General features: G+C 42.0%; 1 protein-coding gene and 1 long non-coding RNA gene across 2 annotated transcripts; one reads left to right on the top strand and one right to left on the bottom strand.

The window, feature by feature from the left end:
* Nucleotides 1-3,323: 3,323 nt before the first annotated feature.
* LOC134415082 (uncharacterized) lies at nucleotides 3,324-7,642 on the bottom strand. Its single transcript, XR_010026921.1, has 3 exons — nucleotides 7,619-7,642; nucleotides 3,775-3,851; nucleotides 3,324-3,623 (listed from the first exon to the last, which is right to left on the bottom strand). It is a non-coding gene; the product is annotated as an uncharacterized LOC134415082 (long non-coding RNA).
* On the top strand, nucleotides 6,756-7,537 carry CLDN34 (claudin 34). Its single transcript, XM_063150392.1, has one exon. It carries the CDS (start codon nucleotides 6,808-6,810, stop codon nucleotides 7,450-7,452), a length of 645 nt encoding a protein of 214 aa, XP_063006462.1. The 5' UTR covers nucleotides 6,756-6,807; the 3' UTR covers nucleotides 7,453-7,537.
* Nucleotides 7,643-25,321: the final 17,679 nt, after the last annotated feature.

Below are 25,321 nucleotides of genomic sequence, written 5' to 3'. Positions count from 1 at the left end.
CTCAAGACACAGCCAGGTTATCTGCCTCAGTTTTTCAGGGGCTGTCCTTCCTGGAATGTCTCTAAACTGTTCCACTTTGGCTCTAAATGGAGCTCCCTTCAAGACAGAGGCAAAACAATCTGTAGCAACTCTAATAATATTGGGTCATCTGAGTTCTGGGTCAATCCCACTGCCATCCCACTGCCTACCAGCCTGCAATGTTTCCTAATGTAACAAGAGGAAAGATAGGCTCAGACAGAGAAAAGTAAATTAGGCTGTGAGAAAACAGTGAGAATTTATAGAATCGGTTTCATTTCATCCTATTATCAAAGCAAATCAAAACATTTTCCTGAAATAAGCAAAGACTTTTACATATCTAAGTTTCAATGTATTCTTACTTGATGGAAGAGAAATGAAGATCACTTTGGTTTGGTTGTTTTGAAACACAATGAATAACTGGAAGCAGCAGAGTTTATAAAATTGGACATTGACATTTGGAAGGACAGGGTACATAAGGCATGTTAAATCTGGACATACCCTACAATGACTTCTAAGACTCTAGGCCCCACTATTTTGTCTTTTTTAACTGAAAATAAGTATGTTAGCTAAAATCTAAATATGAGCTATCAGAGCTCAAGACTTCATGAGTGTCAGGGAGATGTATTCAAGGAATGGGTCATAAATGCAGCTAATTTTATTTCAAGGAAAATAGGAACAAAAGAACTGCCACACTGACTGTTTGGAATGTCTGTTGAAGAAGGTAGGAATGGACTGATTTATCAGCCAGTGGTGGCAAATCTTGTGAACTGGACCACAGCAAGATGGCCTTAGGCAAAGCTGTCCTTCAGCCAGAGCTGTGCTGAAACAGTGATGGCAGAAAGATAAAAAACATTTCTGAAGCTCTCTTCTAGATACATCCAAACTCAAGGATCCTAAGGCATTAATCAGTCTTTGAATATCATGTCAAGGATCATGCAATTTGTGTAAGACTTTCACAAATTTCCATGACAAGGCCCAGCTGCATCTCATATTTCCCTGCAGTTCAGTGTTTGAGACCTTATGTGCCAGGTGTTGGTGACTGGCCCGTCCAGCTCTGAGGTCCCAGAGGGGTAAGAGATACTGCAGAGGGGGTGCTGCTGCTGGGGAATTGTCACCCAGCACACACCAACCAAAGGACCCCTCCTAAATAGCAAACTCCCTCCAATGCCTCTGAGAGCTGCAGCTCTTGCTCTCAACCCATCATATGGAATGATGAATTTAAAGACAAGTCTTGCAGGTGATTGTGTGGTTGGGGACACTTCCTTATGCCACCCCTACAATCTGGACATCTGTCCCTGGCACATGCCTCATCCCCCCAGGAGAGAGCCTGAGACCCAGTAACCTCAAAGGCCCAATTATCTTTAAATCTTTAAATGCATGAATTAAGAGAGCTGGGTAGCTTTTTTCTCCCTTGCATTTACCTGCAGGGCTTTTTAAGCCTCTGATTCAGGAACTTAAGGCAGGGTGAGTTTTAGAAAGCAGATCTGACACCCAATCAATGCATATAGACTACTATATGTAATTAAAACAGCTTGCAAGACACAGTATTAATTGCAGAAGTGAAATGCATTTGGTGTAAATGAAGTTTCTCCACTCTCAGAATCAATATCTTAGCCCCAGCCTTTTGTTACTAACAATTACTGGAAGAAAAAGAAGTGTTGACAAAATTACAAGATAGCTCAATTTCTCTTTTTTCCTGCTGCTGAGAATATCAGGAGGTGGGGCTGTGGCCACAAAGAACTGAGTTATTCAACTGCAACATTTCATTTTAGTCATTTTAAAGGTAAGCCTGATGCACAGATGACCCAAATCCCCCTCTATGAAACCACTTAGCAGTTGTAAGAGCAGTTTGCTTTCATTTTTTTTTTTCTCCTAGAAGCAAGCTTGCAGCTGTAGGAAAGTCAACATGGCTGTCAGGCATCCTCTCTGTTTCTTGAAGTTAAGAGTGGGAAACTCATTCCTCATTCTGTCCCTCAAGTCCATGTGCAATGGCTTAACATACTTTTCATAAAGAAAAAGAGCTACTCACTGTGCAATGCTTAATTTAAGTAAAATCAGCAATAAACACAAAAGGATCCTTCAAGTTTCTATTTTTGGGTGAATACACTGACAAGTGTATCATCTTTTACTGGTAACTTCTGTCTTCTCTGTGCAAATTTGCATTGAATGCTGGCAAAATTTACATTTAAATGAATCCCCTATGAAGACAGGCTGAGAAAGTTGGGGCTGTTCAGCATGGAGAAGAGAAAGTTGTGTGAGGAGCTCATAGCAGCCTCCCAGAATCTGAAGGGGGCCCACAGGAAAGCTGGAGAGGACTCTTCATCAGTAGCTGTGGTAAGAGTAGGAGGAATGGCTTCCACTGAAAGACAGTAGGCTGAGATTAGATATTGGGAATAAATTCTTTACTGTGAGGGGGGTGAGGCACTGGAACAGAGAAGTTGCCCAGAGAAGCTGCAGACTCCCCATCCCTTGAAGCATTCAGGGCCAGGTTGGATGGAGCTCTGAGCAACCTGGTCTGGTGGGAGGTGCCACTGCCCATGGCCAGGGGATTGGAACAAGATATCTTTAAGATTCCTTCCAGCCCAAACCATCCTATGATTCTGTCTTGCTTTTACTTTACTAGGGTATTTAATTAAAAACATATCTGTGAAGGAAAGCCCTTCCAAGTGAAGGAAATGAAAGATATATTTAGAGAGAAAATGGCTGCCAGGTGAGAAGCCTGTAGAAGCAGGACTCTGGTTTTTAGCTGCTGTTTCTAGACTTTCCAAAGACTATCCCCAAAAGCTGCTGGGGTGCTTGTTGAACTGAGTATACTTTAAATGAAAAGGTGGATGAAATAAAGGGATACGGAAAGATGGTACTGTGGCCACCTCTCAAAACCACTTCTCACTTCTTTCAGTGCAAAGGGTTTTCAGTCATGCTTTTCATCCACAGACACCACACAGACCTAGCTTGCTCCTGCTGGCCAGATTGCCTTTGTAGGCTGACCCATCCCATGAAGTAGCTGGTCTGCAAAGCTGGAATGCTGAAATCTGCAGCTCTGAGTGAGCTCCTGAATCAAGAACCAAGAATCAAGGCAGTGACACCACCTAATTACTCAGAAGATCTCCTGTAGCTGACTGAATATGAGTTCATTTGCCTTAGGACATTTCATCTAGTGACTGTGTTACATCATTGTATTATTCAGACCATATAGGTAACCTTACTACACTAATTAAATTAATTCAAAATATTTATGTAATTACTAAAGCATGAAACTGGCCAGTGCTGTCTGTGTTAGCACACCCTGCTATATGACCTGAGCTTTAAACTGTGTTTTATCCAATGCAGCTCAAACATGCAGGGACTGAGCTTTCCCATTTTTCTCCCAGAAGGCTGAAGAGGGTATTTGTACAGGCACCAGAAGTTTTTTTTAAATTTTAAAATTTAAAATTTTGGCGGGTTTTTTGTTTGTTTGTTTGGGTTTGTGGGGCTTTTATCTGTGGATGACAAGTTGGTGACAGATCAAATTCTTCCTTTCCAAAAGGGATGCCTCTGTTCTTGAAATCCACAGGAATGGCACTGCTGGTGTTTGAGCCAAGTTCAGCACCTGCATCACCCACCTCCTGTGGATAGAGATTTGTGCAGGGTAAGCCCCAAGGTCCAGCTGAGGGAAAAGCTGACAAAGCCCTGACCCAGGCGCTGCTGTAAACCCCAGCCTGATATGACCTTCCTCCCTTCCTTCCCTCCCTCCTTTCTTCCCTCTTGAGGCCTCACAGCAAGGGAGTCGCTGGAATGGCTGAAATCCTGGAGGACGACGCCCTCTGCAGCTCGCTCCCTCTTTTATTTGGCATCTGAAAGAGAAATGTCTTACTTGGTTTTGGATTTTTTTTTTAAATACTTGCCACTGCAGTTCTGAAAAAATCAATGTATCTTTCTACACTTGGGAGAAAAGGAATTTCCCTGATCCTCTTTGCCCAAAGGCTTCCTTTGAAATCAGCAAATGATACATAAGTGATACATACCTGCTGCTTTTCGTTATATCAGCAAAACCTGTCGTGTGTTTATTAATATTCATAGTGATGGAGACTGGAATTGGGAACTAGAACTTTTTTTTATTTTGACATGTTTTCTCATGTCAAGTAAAATCCTGTAACTATTTTACCTCGATATTTTGTTCTTTATTTTCATGCTGAATCTCAGTACCAGGAGGTCATTAAATATAGGCTTCTGTTTGATTTTCCAAAGCAGAAAAGTATGAAATGAGAACTGTAATTTAATTTCATCATCGATTTCAAAAGTACTTCTTTTGAACCTTGTTTTTTCTCTAAGTCAGTTATACCAGGCTAGATCAAATATGCTCCAGTGGGCAGGGTGTGGAGAAATGAGCCAAAATGAATCATTTCCTACATAAGCAATTTTTTGTGTGTCTAGACACCTGATAACTCATCTAAAGCCCATCTTTGTTAGCTGGTTATTCTCCAGTGTTCTCAGAACTTTTGTATAAGCCTTAAAATCTTTCATCCTGTGTGTTTTCTTGTTCCATGGTTTTTTGAGAATCTTAAAGGGAAAATGATCTTTCCCTAAGTTTTAATTTTATCATTAAAATGGGCACGATTCTAAGTATCTCAGCACATGCAAGTTTGATAGTGGGCTGGGAATCCCATTTATTCTCATTTATTTCTGGGAGCAGACAGTTGGGTACATTCAGTCAATGAAGTTATAAGCTGATAATATACTCTGAAAAGCTGTTGATGATAAGGATTCGCCTGCTGACATATCTTTTATGACCTTGACAGCAGCAAGTTGTTTACATGAATGTTTATGATGTACACAAGAAGTGTCACAGACATGTGGGCTCTACACAAAATGTGGTTCTTCACGTGGTTCAGGCTTGGCTTCTCTGTGCTCCCCTGATTCCAAGAGAAATCAAATGGAGTCAGCACAGGACTCCTCTGCTCACCCTTGTTCTGTCCAGCACCTTCCCACCCCTAGAGAGGAACAGAAATGATGCTGTTCTGAGAAACTGGGACAGAAAGAGGGGCTACTGTGCTCCATGCCTGATAAAATGGTTAGTTAGAAAGGGGGATTTATAATCACTTTGTAAATTAATTGCATTATTTGTAAATAATGCAGCAAACTGAAAAAGTGTTTATAAAATGGTTTCAGCTTAAGTAGATAAACATACAAGAGACTCTTCTGGAGCAATTTTCTCCATGCTGGAGAGAATTAAATGTACATTTGCAATAATGGAGATTAATATATCCCACAGGAAATCTATTGGAGGCACATAGATGAACTGGGAGGCCAAAATGATAAAATTGCAGATCTTGCTGTGTTTGTCTGGCATCAAAAATCACTCTGTCCCACCCTCTCATGGCTGGCATCATTTTCAGGACTGATGTAAGTATGTAGTGGGTACTGGGATGAGAAGAGGGACACTGTCTGCTTAAGGCCATACTGTTATGAAGATATTTCTTTTTTAAGACTTCCACAGGTGGATTTTTGCAACTAGATTGTATTGCCAACTGGTTACCTTAAGATCAGTAAATAGAAAAATTGTTGCTTTAGTCTTTATGTTCATTGTTTAGTACAAAAACTATGGCAGCAGACATATTTTATTAGAGTCAACTTGGTACAGTATTTCTCCAGTATTGAATGGAAAAGGAGGAGTAAAAAAAGTATTTTAGAAAACTTGTGAAAGAAACAGATTCCTAGAATCCTTTAGATTTGCATAAATTTGAAGCCACATCTTCACCAATCACAGAGCATTCCTATATGTATTCCAAAAATGGTACAAAAGACATGGGAAATTAAGTACTAATTTGTTTACATTTTTTCCCTTTTTTTCTAATACAATAAAACCCTAATTTGCACTCAGAATATACAGTTGGCAAACAAATCTTAAATCTAAATGAATAAAATATTTTCCAGCACAGTTTTAGGATTATTCCAACTGGAGAAATTGGGCAATTTATAAACAAGTGGGATTTGCAAAGGTAAAGCATCAAAAAAAAAACTTGGGTAAAGTCTGAGGGTGGGGAAGCAATGACAGCATATCCAGGTTCCAGCCCCTGCACAGTGTTACATTTCTGATTAATTCAAATGTTTCTGCTAATGCATTCATGGCTAGTTAATCTGAAAATGGTCAAAGTTCAGTGGTTGTTGTTAGATTTTGTGGTGTGGATTTGCTCATGTCTCTGAACTGTGGAGTTTTCTGTCTGACGCTGGTCCCAGCAGCTCTCAGTAAACAGCACAAAAGCTGAAGTCTGTACAGATTGGGCTCCAGCATCAAAGTCACAGCTGCTGGGAGAAAGGAGCACAGAATCTGCTCTGTAGGATCTCTTGCCACAGTCAGGAACCCGAGGATTTTCTCAGATTTTGTTCCTGCTAGTCAGTAACTCCTGATTACATGTAATGTGTTAAAGGATCTTTGAACATAATGGTTAATTAACAAACAAGACAATAACTTGGAAGAAACCCATCAGTTTTCCTTTTGTGAATGTAAAAAGGAGATCTTTAGGGGAGCTCATCAGAGACTCTTTCTCCTCTGTGTGATACCATGACATATACAGAATTAAAACCTCTATATTACTTGTCCATGGATATTAAATTTCAACAGTTCATTGAAGTTAGGGAAAGATGACTGCCATCTTCCCTCTACACACACATTCTCTTTTTCACTGACAGGTTCATCTGTTTGCCCAAATAATAATTGTCTTTGTCTTTTTATTTTTTTTGTTTCTTTGCAGTGGCTCTCTCTCTTTGCATGGCACCTGTGTCTGTGACAGGGCAGGAGAGCTCCAAAGGATGAACTCCCTGGTCAGCACCTCCCACCTCCAGCTTGCTGCCTTTGCTCTGGGCACCATAGGCTGGATCCTGTGCACGGTCTCAATGGGAATTGTGGAATGGAGAGTGTGGCATGTGGACAACACCACTGTCATCTCCTCTGGCATTGCCTGGGTGGGGATTTGGAAAGTCTGCTTCATCAGTTACCTTTATGTCTCACCTGGCTACAGAGAACAATTTTGCCATAAATTCAGTGGCTATGACTCCTTCATCCCCCATGAAATTTACGCTGCTCAGGGTCTCCTGTTGACTGCCATGTTCATGGGCTTGCTGGGACTGGCTGCTACAATATTTGCTCTGAGAAATGTCTATATGGGAGTCACTCACAAACCTCTCATTGCCCCGTTCTTCCTGGTGGGGGGCTTCTTCTACATATCTGCTGGTCTGTGTGTCCTGATTCCCGTGAGCTGGAATTTCTATTCTGTAACTCACAACCAGAGCATAGCTTTTCCTCCTTCTTACTACATGCCCTCCAGTCCAGCAGCACAGGAAGCTGGTGCTGCCATTCCTGTTGGAATTGTTGCTGTCATCCTCCTGCTGCTAAGTGGGACATTTTCTCTCTCATACAGATTTCCCATGACTGCAAACACTATCATGAAATCCTGACAGGACAAATCCCCCCCATGCTATTTCAGAACAAGAGCATAGTTAAGAGATAAGGACAGCAGCAGGAGTGGTTGTAAAGTTAAGGAACTGCAGAATTTAATTTTATTTTATAGTAGCCATGCTATTTTCTTATATGAACCAGCTGAGTCACGATCTTAGTACTCACCTATTAACAGAGGTTTGTCTTTGATAGATAACTGCTGTTGAGCAGCAAATGTGATTAAATTTTGCCAGTTGTCCTCTTTTTTATATGCAAACATTATTCATTAACTTTTTTTTTTTTGGTGTAAAATGTTTACCATGCTCAAAGAGCTGACTTTGAATGAACTGTCCTGTAAGAAAAATGTGAAGTAACATGTATTAAATGTGAATTTCTTTCCTTGTCAGTACTAAGCTTTTGTTGTTTATTTAGTTACATCTGTAGCAAAGTATGTTTCGTGACAAGTCAAGACTTTTAAAACCAATAATATGATTGTCATCATGGTTGTGTCAAATGACTCTTCCCTGAATTGTCTTATAAATATCTTGCCAGTTTCTCCTCTTCCTCTAGGGCACATAAAGAGCCATTCCTTTGCTGCTTCTGTTTTTCTTTCAAGCTATTTGCATTTTATGTTGCAACATGTTTGCCTGTGGGGAAGGTGAGCTCTTTAGTTCTTAATGGAGGCAGAGCCAAAAAGTCTGCAAGTGTTTGCTTCTTCATCTGACACATCACTGAATCCAAATGTATTGCAAAAGACGGAAATAACTTGTACAAGTTATTACAAAACTAATGTCAAAATCAGTGCTCTCAGTAACCAGGAGTACTCAGGGCAACTTTCAGGGTATGATTCATCTGATGTAGAAATCTACATCCAAACTGGTCACTTCAGGTTCTGTTTATAATCAATGTAGAGACAAAGACTGCCCTTTTCCAAGATGCTTAGAATGGCTGGGAGATTACATGCTCCCTGAAAACCTTTTTCTCTTAACCCACTCTAATGGCCACAGCTGCTAACTGTGGCACATATAACCAAACTTCACCTAAGAAAAAAAGAAAGAGAAATGTCCCAAATACTGCAATAAGGACAATTAAAAAAAAAAAAAAAAGTTTAGAGATTGGGAGGAATGAGCCAACAATGTTGACAAACAGATGATCTCTTGAAAGAGGTCCTCAAAATGTTGTCACATTTTTAAAGAAATGCCACAGAAATCTAAGTAATTTAGTTTTACTCTTTTAATTGTCCTCCATTTCTTAAAATACTCATGGATTCATAGAAAAAAAAGAAAATAATTTTTTTAGAAAATTGAATAGTTTTTGGACGTTGCAAGACAAGGCAAAATGCCAACAAACCAGGACATCTTGCTGGTGGCTTTACTGGCCCAGCCTGTTCTAGCAGTCCAATTTTTCCTACACATGGGCTTGACTTTGCTGTACAGTCTGACAAGATAGAAACTCCATAGCACCTTCATTTCCTCTCCAGTCACTTTTTGAGCAGTTTATCTCATCACTGGTAATTATTTCATTGATGCAAGAATCTTAACTTTTGACTCTTTATGATGCTGTAAAGCACTTTCAAGTAGTGTTTCAATGAAGGCAGTTTAATAGCTTATTTCTTATACATTGTTTCCATTTTGGTTTCTAAAGTAAATTCTTTACAATATTGGTAGGTTTCAGTTTTAAAGGTACAAATCAATAGTACTGTCAGTAGTACTGTCATCTCTTCCCTCAGGGCCTACAATAGTATTAGATTATATCATATTATGGTTGTAAGAAAAAAAAAAAAGAAATCTATCCATGTATTTATGCCACCAGCAAACTTATTACAGTAGTAAACTACCAATATTCCCTGGCAGGAAATTACAACTTTAGGAGACAATTACTGATTCTTCAATTCTTTTTGAGTTAATGTATGCACGGAAATGTCAGTAACCCCAAATATATTTGTTAACTTTATTCACAAAATCATTGGGTCCATTTGGCTAAAGACAAAGGAACAAACATCATCAGGGACATGCCAAGTTTCTGTGTTGCTGCCACTGCTGTTTCCGCTGGGAATTATATTCATCTGTACTGATGTGTGGCTATGAAACATTGGTTGTGTGTCAAACATTACTAGATGGTGAGGAAATTCCTCAGCTAAACACTGGAACAGACTACCTAAGGAGATGTATGGATTCTAAAATAAAGTTTTCTCCAAAAAATTTTAGGAAAATAGTGCCAGGAAGACTTAGGCATGAGTGAGCCCACCTCAGGACAGAGGGCTTATCTAGATGGAACTCTTGCCATCCTTTCCCAGGATGGAACTTTTCCCATGCTTTCCTATCTCCCAATAGTCACATGGTCCAGATGTTATATGGATATATGGTGAAATACAATCTATGTTCATATACTAGTCTATGTTAAAACTTCAAGTCCTTCTCTGAAGAAAAGATAGGAAAAAAGTCTTACAGAATGATGGAATCATTTAGGCTGGAAAAGACATCTGAGATAATCGAGTCCAACCTTTGGTGATCACTTTGTCAGCCAGACCATGGCCCTGAGTGCTATGTCCAGCTGTTCCCTGAACACCTCCAGGGATGGTGACTGCACCATCTCCCTGCACAGCCCATTCCAATGCCTGACAAACCTGTCAGTGAAGAATTTCCTCCTGATGACCAGCCTGAACCTCCCCTGGCACAGCTCGAGGCTGCTTCCCCTTGTCCTGTCACTGGTAGCCTGTGAGAAGAGACTGACCCATTCCCTCCTTTTAAGGGAGCCATAGAGAGTGATCAGGTCACCCATGAGCCTCACTTCTCTACGCTACTCTTAGCTCACAACAAAGGAGAGGCAAAACTTCCATTGATTTCAATGCACTGAGCCTGTCTGACCTTGATCCAGCAGGGCAGTGTGATTCATTAAAATTTAGTGAATGTTTGCATTCAACACAATTTTGATACTGGAGGAAAGCAGAGCCCCTGTGCTTTTCCTTCACCAGCAAGGTGGCATCATTTCTTTGTGTATATTTACGTGACACATTTATTTTAGATTTGAGAAGCTGAGTTACCTTTCAGTAGGTCTGTTTGTTGCCATGTCAGTTGTGCTTATATACGTACTTTTAGAGGTTGTCTGTAAAATCAGGCAACTGAAATGGTTTTGGTTTAAAACTCAAAAATGCAAAATTATTTTGGAAGACTATTTTTAACCTAGACTGCTTTAGAGACCTACTCAATAGCCTGGCCCCACACTCATTTGCAGCAGCACAATTGAGGACAGGCAGGAAGCTGTAATGCAGGCAAGAGTGAGAGGCCAGGGCTGTGAGGTAGGGAGATAAGGGGCAAAAACCTCCTAAGCAAATTTCACCACAGAATAGATCATATCATGAAGCTCTGTCTCCAGCTTCAGTGCAAACTGGGACCTGCTCCCTCCCCAGTGACAGCACCACTCCCCTTGTGGGCTCCACCCTGTCTAGGAATGTCTCCACACTGGCCTCAGTCTACACATAAACCAGTCAAGCTTTATTTTTTCTGAGTTTACAATAAACAAGTACCTTGTGATTCACCCACATGTCTGAATTCACTGCTGAGGGAATATTCTGAATACCAAGACCCCCTTTGAGTTCTGCTGGGGGACAATGATGAGGCTCCCATCTTTGACCTCCATAACATACTCCTTGGCATTAATCCACCACAGGATGCATTTTCTTCACCTTATTTACATGTACTATCTACCTCACTTGTCCATTCATGGCCACAGACCAAAAAATATATGAATATACTTTCAATATTCCTCTAGGGTGGATGATCAAATAGAGAATGCAGCTGAACAGGGCGTGACAGAAACAGCCCCACAGCACAAAGCCTGCTGAGTTTTTGCCCCCAGATGAATACACAATTCAGGACAACTGTCATTTGTGCTCAGGCAAAGGAAGCAGGATGAACTGGAGACACTGTAGTGCAGAGTAGGTCATCAAATTAGCCAGGTAAACAAAATTTTTATTTGAATCAGCAGTTCTACATTAAGACAGTCTCAGCTGCAGATTTAGCTGATTAAAAACAACGTTAGGCTCAGAAAGAAATGTCTTTGTTGTCACATGGCTTATGGTATATTACAATGATGAGAAAGGAGATTGTTTTCATGGATATTTTTAGACCTGCAACCATTTTCCCCTTAGAATGGAAAAACTGAAATGTCACAGCCAATTTCCTCCTCTTTGGGCCATGAAATACTTTAGGACAAAGAGGTTTTGCTTAAAAAATGTAAGTCTGGCTGGCATAGTGTTAATGGCAAATTGTTTTCTTAAAATAGGAAACCAATGTACATTAAATTAAGGGTTCCCAGAAGAGACATGTTCTTGTGAAAAATATACCTTTTTCAAAACTGCATTGGGATTCCTTTCATTTTTGCCAGCATCTGTATTGTCAAATCCAGTATCAGCTCATAAAAATGTATTTTTCAACTGACCTATTTCCCCCTTTCCACTGCTCAGATAATGTACTGTTTCCCTTGCTCGAGAGGGTTCAATAATTAGCTGGGTGCTTTGGAGTGTGCTGGCTCTTAATCACTGTGTCTAAACCAACTGCATGCCAAACAAGAAAATATATGTCAATCTCATCTCAGAATTATAAACCAAATAAATACTGGCTTAAAATTAGGAATGGAGTACAGCATGCAGTGTTAATACCCAGTTCACGGAATGTCCCATCACTGCCTTCCTCTTGGGTTATATGTGGGAAAGACCAAGTATGAGGTTAATTCCCAGGATGCTATTTGAAGAAGCACATACATTCTGACTGTCCAAGGTTACTTCATGTGCAGGCTGATTTTCAGCAGCTGAACATGTGGCCCTATTATAATACAAATAGGGAAAGGTGAAAAATTAGAGTGGGTGAGATAGAATGTGAGAAACAGAACAGGAGGCATTCATGGTACCCACAACTACATAAGTGCACTGCAGCTGCCAGCTGACTGAAATTGAGGGTGAGGGGGGGAATCCCTTGAACATCAGAAGTGCTTAAAAAACCCTGAAGAATACAGAACTGGAAATGAAGCATTCACTGGTTGTGGAAGAGATTTGAAATATTGGTGTTATTGCTGAACACGGAGATGTTTCATCCATCTCTGTAAGAACTACATAATACCCAGTAGCTATCCCTGGCTAAAAAAGATCTTGGGGGAATTTGAAATCACTTCAAGTCAGATCCCTAGGGATTTATCCATATAATGCTGTGGCCATCCATTTACTTGACTTTCAAAAGTCCTACTGAAAAGCTTTATTGGTCTGCATGCAACCTTCAGAATAATTGATTTCAGTGGACCTCACATATGAGCTTTAGTATTCCAAATATGTTTAAGGGGAACATATTTGACACACAATTTTTCCTTACAACAGTTACCCACTTGTAAAATAAAGATAGTAGCAACTCACAGAAAGGTATGATAATGAATATACTTAAGTATAATGATTGGTATGATGGAAGCCACAGAAAGTACTACAATAGATATGCTGAACCACTGGTTTGTGTTCACTCTGAAGCCAGGCTCAGGGATGCAGGGGTCCCCTGGGTGTGTGATGCTGCCTTGCTGTTACCAACTGAGCAGAGACAGAAGAGGAATGGTGTCATGCAAGGCAAAGGGGGGAAAACTGGGACAGCAAGGGAAAAGGAAGAAGAAAGAGACAGAATGAAAGGGAAAAAGAGGCAGATTGTAGGATGCTATAAAAATAAGCAAAATTGGTGCTGATTGACATCATGATAATAAATATTTGACTAACAAGTCATTTTGTCAAATCTGGGAAAAAAAGGATAAAGAAAAAAGAAGGAATCATGTTTCAAAGAGAAGCCAAAATGAACAACACAAATGTCACATGAAAAGGGAGGTAGATGATACAGAAGGCAATACTACAAAACAGCAGAGAGGGGCCCACATTTAACCAGAGCAACTTTGGCATATCCTCCTTGAGGGCAATGACTTAGATGGAAACTACATCCTTTGCAGCACTGTGAACATCAGGGACTCCACTGATGCAGTGCCAGCAGCAACCATGTGTGCTGAACCCCAATCTGCTGCCTTGGCCAGGAAGTAAAGCAATTTGCTGTACTTCCCTCTGCCCCCCATGTATCCATCCTGGATGTGCTTGCCTATGGCATGGCTGTGGCACTTGTCAAAGTGTCTGCACCATGCCCTGTTGGTCTGCATGAGTGCAGCTGGGCTGGATGCTGGGTGTCACCTGCCAGCACTGAGCATGGCTTACCAGGGACACCTCTGGCATCTCCTCCAGCACTGCTCAGGTGGGAACTGGGAAACCGGAATGCCCACTGCAGAGTCTCCAGGGACTTTTCAGCAAAGGTCTATCACAGAGTCAAGATCAGTGAAGACTTTACCCCCTGGAAGCCCTGGTTGTTCAGAAGCTTTCATTGGCTGCTACAATTCTGGGAGCACTAGGAATGACCTACAAGCTTTCTTCTAAGAAATAGTTATAATGGATATGCTCAAAATCCACATATCAGCTTTTTCCTAGCTGGGGAGGGTGTGGAAAATGATCACTGGCCTATGTGTGTTAATCCCTGAGAGCTGCAGTTTGTGGTGTGCAGCACAAGCCGTGGTGTCTCATTTCCCCTCTGCCCACGCCAGCCTGGGGCACAGGAAGCTGCTGCTGCTGGCATCCCTTGTCCTGCTGCAGTGGGACCTTTCCTTTGCACATAAAATGCCATTGTGCTGCATGCCAAGGCTCCTCCTGATAAAACAGCCCTCAGATGCCTGCCAGAATGTGAGGCAGGGCTACAGCACAAACACAGCAAACCAGTGACTTCATCTGCCCAAGGAGCTCTCGGGGCTCAGCTGTGGCTCTTCAGTGACATTCATCCATTGCTGTCAGTTCATTCAAGGGAATGGAAATACACTCTGTGACTAATTATTTTCAGATGAAGAATTATTTTTTTAAGCTAACTTTGAAACACTGCTATGTTTCACACAGGTACCTGACTTCCGTGTTGCTGAGGAGTGTTATTTCTAAAGTGACCTCCTACATAAGTTGGACTTTTGTTTTTCAAAGATACCTAAATTCAGTGTTCATTTAATTGAATTTTGCCTGCTACAATACAATGCTGCATCAATGATTCCTTTACCAAAACAGCAAAAATTATTCTTTTTTAATAACATTGTTTTAGAACTAAACTGCACTATGTAGCACAGAGATCATGGCTTACATTACACACAGTATTTGCCTTGGTTAAGTATAGATTTAAATATTTTAACCTCGGAATAAAATGGGATTGTGGAAGTCACTATACTTTTTAATGTAAGGGTTTCAAATTAACTGATATGATATCCCACTGGCAGGAATGCACTGAGCACATTCCAGTTTATCCTATCTTTCTGTGAACCCACACCATGAAAACATACCCCAAGAGCCTATCAATGGGATTAGTTACAAGAGCCTTAATAATTTATCTTCTTTCTACTATTTCTCAGAAATGTTTGTATCCACCAGAACATCTCTCTATAAATAGCTTCATTTCCAGTGATAACCCATGAATTCTCAGACTTACATTTTGCAGCTGTAAATAGTAAACATTGCTTAGTGTGCTAATGGTTCAGAATTGCCAAATGATCCTGGTGATGTTCAAAACCAATACTGACATTCCCCAAAACCGGTGGCATCTTCAGTGCTTCCAGGGCCCTTCTGGCTTCCATGCTCAGCCCAGGCCTCAGAACCTGCTGCCATGTGCTGCTCTTGCATTTGAAATGCTGGTTGTCAGGCCACTTGCAGAATGAATTAACACAACCCACACGTCAGGAGGCGTTTGTCCACAAATTTCACAAGCTTTGACATGAACATTAAGCAGCAGTCTCATAAAGATCATTACTTTAAAAGCTGCTTCTGAAAAAAAGCATTTCTTGCTTTTCAGAGGCCCAGAAGTGCTTCAGAAAATCTGTTCTGTAGCTGAAACTTCGTACTTGTGGCAGCAAATACAAAGTACTCTGGAATAGACATAAGCAAAACTAACCTGAGTTTGAAAAGACAATTCAGGCTTTTAACCTGAAAAGTGAATCTTACAGGAATCTGATTGTGGAAGTCAGAGGGAATTAACAAAATCACTCAGTATCTTGCAGGATTGCTTTTTAATTTTAGTCTAAAAAGGTTGAGCTCTGATGTGCAAAACTACCTAAGGATATACTGTGAAAACTTCTTGGTTTAAACTAAACAAAAAACTAGGCACTTGAAGAAAACTATCAGAAGTCCATACCACCTAAATTCTCCATTATTTTATTTGCAAATCATGTTTCTAGAGAATCTGACAAGGAACTCCAATTCTCTTTAAATTACCCTCATTTTAATGTCTGGTATGATACCTTAAGAGATCTAAGACTTTTTCTTGTCTAAATAACCAGTGCAACCTGGAGATCACACAAGCATATCAGCAGTGAAGGACAAGCCACTGGAGGCATAGTAGAAGAGCAATGGTGGACAGAGAAATAATTAAAAAAATGTCATGAGGGGTAAAGAAGAAGAGACTTGAGTAAGACACTGAGGACAAAATGGTGAGAGAGGAATTCAGAGGGAGGACAAAACCAGTAAGTACACAGAGAGAGAAGGTGGCTGGCCTGTAATTTCATGGCTGACAGAGCACCTAGTGCTCCAACCCACAGAGCACAGGGAAGGTATGTGTGACAGTGAAGAATACAAGCAACTGCAGATTTATATAATATGTACAAAATACATTTTTTAGTACACAGGAGCCTTGGCAGTTCCTGTCCTCATATTAGTGTTCATCTGCCTAAGCCTTTTTCAGGAGTTAACTTTTGGAATTAAAGGCTGATGGCAAAACTTCTTATTTTAGATGACCAGCACCATCATCCAGAGAAAGTATATCCATGTACTCCCAGCTAACAGCTTTCTCTGGGCATTCACTGCTGCTGAATTATGCTGCAATAGGAAGATTTAACCCCAAATCCAGTCTAATCCTTTGTTTACATAAAGTCTTAGAAATCATGCTCAGTTACTGGAAAGCCAGCAGAGGAAGTCCACATTAACACAGCCTTTTACAAACGCTTTCTCTGATTATTTCAGTGCTAACACATAAGCAAAAAGCCCCAGTGAAAAAGAGCTCTTTGTTTTTTAAAGCAAGAACAGTTTACAGTAGAGTGGATAGACCAGATAGGAGGAGCTTCTGCTTTCAAGCTTTTACTAATCACAAACTCTTGTATCAGGCCACTCTGGCAGATTGGTACTGGTGACCAAAGTCTGGTTAAGGAACCACAAAAATGCTGTTACCCAGCTCCTGTGGTAAGTGATTCAATCTCTGAGCAATGCCAGACACACAACTGTTGGGAGATCCATTCATGTCTGCAGCACTCAGAAAATTGTTTGCATTGCTCAGACAACACCTGGAAGGCTGAATCAAGGATTGGTGATTTCATTACCATTAAAAGCAAGCAAGTAGCTACAGATATCAGCTTGGTTTTAGGACAGGCTGCCTTTTTGCCAAATAATCCCTGGGAAAAAAAATTATCAACTGACAGCATAAAATGAAACCAATTAACATTAGTTGGGAAACTCATTAATGAGTCTTGTCCTGTAATAGATAAACACAAAAATTTAATATTCCTGAAAACTCTACTTATCTTAGTTCAGCCTTCTTGGAGTAACCACCTGGCCATGGGATTATGAAAAAAACCCCACATTGTTTGTGATTTTTGTGTTAGTCATTTGAATCATAAAATGAAATAATCTTGACTGAGAAACTTTCTACTCACATGAAAGGCATGAAAGAAAATATTTTTCTTACAACTTAAGCAAAATTGTTTACAAAGAAAGATGCCTCTTAGAATATTTTGGTCAAGTGTTTTAGACCAGATGCAATTGCAGGACCGAACACTTGCAATGACCATCCATGACAGATTTCCTTAAGGGAAATCATCATAAAATAGTTTGGCTTGGAAGGGATCTTTAAGGCTTGTCTAGTCCAACCCCCCTGCAAAGAGTAGGGACATCTTCAATGAGATCAGGTTGCTCACAGACCCATCCAACCTGCTCTTGAATGTTTCCAAGGATGGGCACCCACCACCTCTCTAGGCAACCAGTTACTGTGTTTCACCATCCTCAATGTAAAAATTTTCTTCCTTATCTCTAATCTAAATTGATCATTCTTTAGTTTGAAACCATTACCCCTTGTCCTATCACAACAGGCCCTGTTAAATCTACCCCCTAAATTCTCCATGTTGATGAAGTTAAACTTTCCCAGTTAAATATCTCAACTGAAACCTTAGGATAGTAATTTGAGGAATTTTATAGAGATGCAGCCCACTAGAGTAAAACAAGCTATTTATGCCACTGCTACAAGGTTCTGAAATTATTCCTTTGGCTTTCCTGTGAGAGGTATGGACCAGGCTGAGGAATGAGATGGTGTCAATCTCAGACAAAGGTCTGGATGCTCACACATTGGACTCAAAAGTCTTGGAGATCTTTTCCAACACTAGTAATTGAATGGTTCTGTATTAACATCCTCTATTATGTGAATTTTAGAATCCCAGAGACATTTTATAGCTTTTTCCCCCCATCACAGTGAATGAGAATTAAATTCAGTATTTTTCTTAATCAGATATTAAAAGAAAACTGACCTGCAGACCCCATGGAAAGAGCAAAACACCACACAGGGTTCAATGTCTGGAAACTCTGGGGACACCCTGTTCCTCTGATCCTTCTGCTTTTAAAGAAATGTGCTCTTGTGATAGAAAATAGTGATTAATAACCTCACAGGCATTTTTTAATGGCTGTCACTGCATGTTATGAGGGGCTGAATACATTAAAGCTTTGCAGGATACAATGTAGACTTCAGGTCACCCCAGAACTCTGGCCTTTTTTTCTGTAAATTCATTGCGATGCCAAGCACTTGGTTTTCAGTGAATGTTTAGTTTTCTTCGTGGCCAGCATTGCACCCAACAAAGATGTGACAACAGCTGATCGCCTTCAGTTAGCAATTTCCTGTCCATCATTTTTATCTTGCCTAATTGGAACTGCTTTCCAGGTATTAGGGTGGGGTTTGTATATAGTACCAATGCTTTGTATATAGTACCAATGTATATAGTACCAATGAATGGAGACTGTGGAATACTGAGGTCACTACTTTCAGCTCATTTGTGGATGTTTCATGGTTCAGACTCTGGAAAACCCCACATTAGTTCAAAGAAATTTTATACAAGTTTTTGTCATTTGTTATATAATCCTCCTGTCTCTACAGGAGTTATTGCCCACCTAGACTCTTCTATAATAGCTGCTGCCATGGAGATAGCAAGGATACAGTTGGACCACTTTGCCCTGTGGGATATCTCCAAGTAAGAGTTTCAAAAATATTTCATTTTACCAAGTGGGAGGAATCCTAACCACCTTTCCTATCAACTGTTTCAATGCCAGTAATCTCGAGTTCCATTAGTATTTTAAAAATCAAGGCATTTCTTTTTCTCCTGAATTCAAATGAAGGGCGAGGTTCCTTCTCAGGCAGCTGGGGATGCTGTTTCTACCTCCTAATGTTCCACAGTTTGGAAAGCAAAACTTGGTGCATAGATTTTGTTGCGACCATGTCAAGTATTTGAAGGTTTTTATGCTAGCTGTGATTTCCACGGCTTAACTCACGTATATACGTCCACTGTATATGCTGCAACTTTGTTTATATTCACCTTTCAGAATGTATGAGGATAAGAAAAAATTTAATAAAAATAAGCTTTGTCTGTCTGAGATTGCCCTAGAGTGTTTTTGCTCATTGCTGCTCAGATTCTGCAGTTTTTGGGGCTGCCCCAATGGCATGGGGGAGGAAGGGGGCTGCAGAAGGGCGTACAAGGAACCTGAGGATAGACGGGCTCACGGGGCATCCGTGGGGCCTGCAGCGAGAATATAAAGCTTTCCTGCAAATAGCTTCAAACCATGTGTAAGGCTAGTCACCGGGATGTTCAGTCCAGAAAAAAGCGAGTATTTCTGGGAGAAAGGCCTGTGGAAAGGCAGAACTGTGAAAGCCGGGCGCTCCGGCAGTCCGCAGCACCCTCAGCGTCAGCCGGCGGCTCTCTCGGGCCGGGCGCCGTCATTCGCTTGGCGGCGGGGGCGCTGCAACGCCGCAGAGCGCTCCGGCGGAGGCACGGGGCCTCTGCCCCTTCTCCTCCGCACAGAGAGAGAGGCACCGGGAGCTGCGGGGGAAGCTGCACCGGGGGGCGCAGCCGACCCCGGGAGAGCTGATCCGGGCGCGACCCCGGGAGACCCGACGGCGGCACAGCCGATCGCGGCACGGCGCCGGGAGAACCGATCGCGGCACGGCCCCGGCACAGCCGATCCCGGCACGGCCCCGGGAGAACCAATCGCGGCACGGCCCCGGCACAGCCGATCCCGGCACGGCCCCGGCACAGCCGATCCCGGCACGGCGCCGGGAGAACCGATCGCGGCACGGCCCCGGCACAGCCGATCCCGGCACGGCCCCGGGAGAACCAATCGCGGCACGGCGCCGGCACAGCCGATCCCGGCACGGCCCCGGCACAGCCGATCGCGGCACGGCGCCGGGAGAACCGATCGCGGCACGGCCCCAGGGGGCGCGGGGACGGCGCTGCTGCCGGCGGCCGGCAGAGGGCGCGCGGGGGCAGAGCCGCGCCCGCCCCGCCCCGCCCGCCGCAGGGCGCGTGCCCGGCGGAGCCCGCGTGCGTGCGTGCGCGCCGCGCTCTGAGGGAGCAGCGGCCAGGGCAAAGCAGCGCCCCCGCCGTAGGCAGAGGAAGGCCTGTGTCTGCGGCCGTGTTTGCCCTGCTCAGGCCCCACAGAGCAGTTCGGCCCCTATGGAAGAAACTCCTTCCTCGGGCCGGTGCCGGAGGGAGGCTGGCCAGGCGGGCGCGCTGCCCTCGGGCACTGGGAGGCAGAGCTGCGCCTGCAGAGTGCCTCCTGCAGAAAGGGTCCGAGCTGCCTCCTGCCGAGGGTCCGAGCTCCGGCCGCTCTGCTCGGGGGCTGCCGCTCGCCGCTGCCCACAAACACACGAAGATACCAGAGGCCGTCCCGACAAAGGTTTTAAGGTGGTTCAATTTCACCACAGCCCCACAAGCCCATGAGGAGACAAGGCCGGGCAGCATGTGAGGGTGCATCGCCTGAGGTGTCCGGGAAGAGACTTTCAGAAATCTCAGAGTGGGTTTGTGTTGGACGGGACCTTGAAGATCTCTAGTTCAATCACCCTGCTGCACACAGAAAGACCTTTCACTAGATGAGGTTCCTTGGAGCACCATCCAACCTGGCCTTGGACACTGCCAGAAATAGGGAATCCTCAGCTCTTCTTCCAGTGCCTCACCACCCCACAGTAAAGAATTTCCAGCTAACACCTAACCTAAACCTACTTTCAGTTTGAAGCCATTCCCCCTTGTTCTGTCACTACACGATCTTGTAAAATGACTCTCCATCTTTCTTGTGGGCTCCCTTCAGAAGAGGCTGCTGGAAGATCCCTTCTCTTCTACAGAGTGAGCGACCCCAGTTCCTTCAGGCTTTTCTTATAGGAGGAAAGTCCCTGTAAGCAGCTCAGTGGCCCTTCTCTGGCCTTGCCCTAAGAGGTCAATGCCCTTCTTGTGCATGGGACCCCAGACCTGGATTCATTTCTCATAAGATTTATGACCAAGGTGCTGGAAAACTGGCTTTACTGCCTACATCCCTTCAGCCCTTTTCCTCAAAGTTCCAATAATTTAAATAATACCATATTTGTTGGGGGGTTTTTTCCTGACATATTTTGTCCTATTCCACTCACTTTCAAGTTCTAGCACTTCTAGACAGTCAATTTCAGAAATTCATCTGACTTCATTTATACCAGGCTGAGACTATGCAGGATTTGAACCATGCAGTACTGGCATGCTGCACGAGCTGGAGGCTTCCTGGGGTGCTTGCTTTGTTCCCACACTGCTGTTCAAAAGGATGTTAGTGTCACTTGAAAGACCAACGTTCCCATATTTCATGAGATGGTATTGCTGTGTGTGTATTACAGGGCAGAATTTACATATAACACCCCCAGGCTTCTACTCTGTTACTGAGAATGAAGCATCCTGGGTCTAACACAGGAACAGCACTGTACCCTAATGCTGGTTTAATTCTTGTGAAAACTGCATTTGAGTCTGACAACATGATAGACCACTGTCTGCTGCAGCCTGAGCTGGGGCAGCGACTGGCGTGATAATTTATTGATGCAGCTATGAAGGATATGCTTATTTTACTTATTTTACTCTTTTTAAATGACTAAATTATACTACTGTGGCAAAATAATTATGATTATTGTGGAAGACTCTTTCAGTTTTTATGGCAGATACTCTTTGTCTTCCGAATACCTCATTTCCCTTATGCAAGAGAAATTTTTCTCCTTTCTTTCATTGATTTTCCTGGTGCTTGACATTGTTTGGTAATTTCCCTTCAACAGCACTTCCACATCTCCAACAGTTCAGGAGATGAGATATTACAAAAACCGTGTCCTGAGAAGCACAGTGTGTATCACATGCCAAACTCTTGCAAATGTTTCAGGTTGTTCACATTTTAATCTGTTTGATGAAGTTCATCTGGAGGAGGGCCTGGACAGGCAGTGATGAGATGTTTGGATTCAGTTTCAACACAAACCATCAAATGACATCTCTTATGCCAGTAAAAGGAAACCAACCTTAGGAGCCTTCTGGTAAAGACTTCCTTCCTTTGGAGAATTTATAGAAAGGAAACAAAATAAACCTAGCCTTTTATTTAAAAATAACTTGTGGTTCTCTCACAGACACAACTAAAAACAGCCTTGACCAGGTAGGAAACACCTGATTTTTAATTTTCTCTCTAATTTTAAATCTATCATTAAGGTATGTGGCTAGCAGAGTATAAAATCCACTTTAAGCTCTACAATAAACATTCAGAAGGGTTTATATAATTAGATACTACAGAACTAAGATAACATGATGGTGCAAAAATCTTACAGCTATCAAAGACAGCTAATAAGCTGCCCTGTGCTCTGCCATTTAAGCACATTTAAATGCTATTTGAGCTGTGTCACACTGATTTAAGGAAGCTGGGAGAGGGAGTCAGCTGCACACTATACTGTACCCAGACAGTTTGGGATGGCGTTTTCCAAAACATTCATGGATAATTGATCCTCAGTTGCTTTTGACCAGAAGCTTTCCTTTTTCTTGGACTGCAAAGCAGTATTGGGCACCTAAATAATGGAAGTTGCCTTTCACTCCAGCTTTCAGGATTTTATCTAAATGAAAAAAAATCAAAATTCAGTTGGGGTGGAAAAGAAAAACTCCTTAGCAGGTAATATTAATAGGTAATCCTTAAGACAGGAGGCAAAAACTAGATATGCAAAACTTTTTCTGCCCTCAAAATGAATGGTGCTACACCTACTTTAAATGCCATGACAGCTCTCATTTGAATCAGCACTACCCATAAATCAGCTTTCTCATAAATAACTACAAAGCCAGAAAAAAATTGCAATCTTGTACAGCAAGAGGGATTGTTTGCATTGACAAGATATGTGTTGTGCCCTGACTAGTAGCATAAACATTTTTTCTGGCTGAAAATTTTCATGCTTGGTTTGGGTTCCAAAAAGAGAGATGGAGATGGAAAGAGGAAAGTTAAAGTAATGTGAATTCTGGGAAAAGATTTTAGATCTATACATAGGCAGATTTCAGTAAATATATGAAAGATGACAAAAGACATAATATGAAAAACAGAATTAAAGCAAGAAACAGAACCACGAAAGAGGTAAATTTTATATTCTTTGCTCATAATTTTCAAATATGAGTTGGTTATCAAAATGCATATGCCCTGTGAGTGGGCAGGTAAAGTTCCTATTGAACAATTTTTAGGGCAGCGAGTGATACTGCAAACACAAAAAAAAATTAATTTTCTTGCAACCAAGAAATAAATGTCAGTAATCAGTATGAGTAATTAAACTGGTTTATTTTTAAGTGGCATGTGTATGCCAATTAATGATAATAATTATTGTGCTGGTTTTTCTTTCAGTGCTGCCATCAGTATCCCTTTGGCTGTTTGGCTTTCATAAAGACTTCTGAATGTTTCCTTGCAACGCAGGCTATTTCCTTTGGACAGAGAGCTACTTACTGTGCTGGCTCTGAACCTGCAGTACCAGGAGCAGCCAAACTGCAGGCTGTGGTTTGTGAATCATACCTCTATCTTTGCCTCCAGCATTGCTTGGATAAGAATATGGAAAATCTGTTTCCCTAAGAACTAGAGGTGCCTGTGGAATCTAAGGTAGTGTGTTGCCTCGATTTTCATGTCAATGAAATATTCTTCCCTCTAGAAATGCATTCATGTTCTGTGCATGTTTTGTGGGAAGATTAGGAATACTTTCTCCTCCTGGAAGGTATTTCTGAAGGTGCTTCTCAAAGCCAGTTGGATTTGAACACGTGAGGGAGGAGGAATGTCATTATGCCTTCTCGAGCCTCTGCTTCTGGTCTCTTCGAGCTGGAATTTCTATTCAGTTGTAAACAATGCAAGTGTCTCCTTTCGTCCTCCTTTCCGCCTGCCCTTCATCCCAGCCCGGCAGGAAATGTGGCTTGCTGCTCCTCTAGGGACGCTGTAGGCTCTGTGCGCCTTACACGGGGGATCTTGCGTCCATAACCAGGCAAGTCTTGTGTGGAGACAAATCCTGTGCTCGCAGCACCTTCGCTGTCCATCAGTGGGGCACGCTCGGTGCCAGCAGCTGGTTGCAGGAAGTGCTTTGGCCTATGATCCTCTGTGGGGAGGTAATATTTGAGTTAGCTGAGGACAAATAAAGCTGATGGTTGGAAGTCACAAGAACAAAACTTGTTTTTGCTAACCAGCTAGCATGTGCAGGGATTTGGCAGTGTGATTGCCAGCTGCTACAGCTTGCAACTGAGGTCACCTTCTCTTTGTAGATAAACATTAGTCATTTACTAAAGAATGCAAAAAACAGGTGTTAGTGTTCATTGGTAATCTGTTCTTTCAAAGGGATGCTGTAAGATAGCACCTGACATAGAACAATTCTTTCTATGCCTGTTGTTATTAACATAAACACACTTGTACTGTTACTTAGGCAGTACCATTGGTATGCATAGTACAGAAAACATAAACAAAATGACAGATGCTTAAGCCAGATGAAATTACAATTAAACTAATGACAGACAAAAATAAAGGAAGTGTGGCAGGAAAATGCGAAAGAACATAGAAATCATTGCAGCCTATGGTCTTTTTAAATTTATTTTTAATGCTGTTGTTTTTAAAGAGGCAGTTCTGCATTTTATGGCCAGTATGGGAATTGAAGATTGAAGCTGGAAACTGTTATCTCTATGGATTTTGAAATGCAGGAGTGCTTTTCTCACATGATGAGAGAAGATATTGAAGACTAAAAAATTTGCCTGAAAAAACCCACAGTGATTTATGAAAAAAGAGAATTAAGCTGTCATCTGAATATGTGCCCTCCGGAGCAATTTTAAATTTAACCTTCCTATCAGCTTTTAAACTTAACCTTCCTGTAAGCTGTAAAACGTAGTAGGAGTTCTCTCTGAAGGCCCTGTCTACACTCAAATCGACACGTTTAGGTTGACCTGACAGGAACAGATTTCATTAGATCACTTCAAACTTAGGGGTAGAGATGTCTCCAAAATGAAATTAAGAAAGCATTTAAATAAAATACATCTAAATATGAATGTATTTTCAAAAGGTATCCATTCTTCTATGGTAGACTTTACATTTCTCTAAAATCACAGTGATTTTTATATTTTGCTGTTTTGGCAGATCAGAGACTTACTAGAGAAAAGTCAGGCCTCCCTGCTTTCAATTCACAGACCCACTGAGAATGAGATTCACCATCCAGTGCTGACCCTCATCCTGCAGCTCTCACGCCCCCAATGGCACTGCCCAGCTTCTGGATTCCCACCTCAGCAGTGGGACAC

The sequence above is a fragment of the Melospiza melodia genome, chromosome 2, assembly GCF_035770615.1.
Source record: "Melospiza melodia melodia isolate bMelMel2 chromosome 2, bMelMel2.pri, whole genome shotgun sequence".
Lineage (NCBI taxonomy): Eukaryota > Metazoa > Chordata > Aves > Passeriformes > Passerellidae > Melospiza > Melospiza melodia.
Note: the sequence above shows the minus strand (reverse complement) of the source record. Positions and strands in the feature narration are given on the sequence as shown.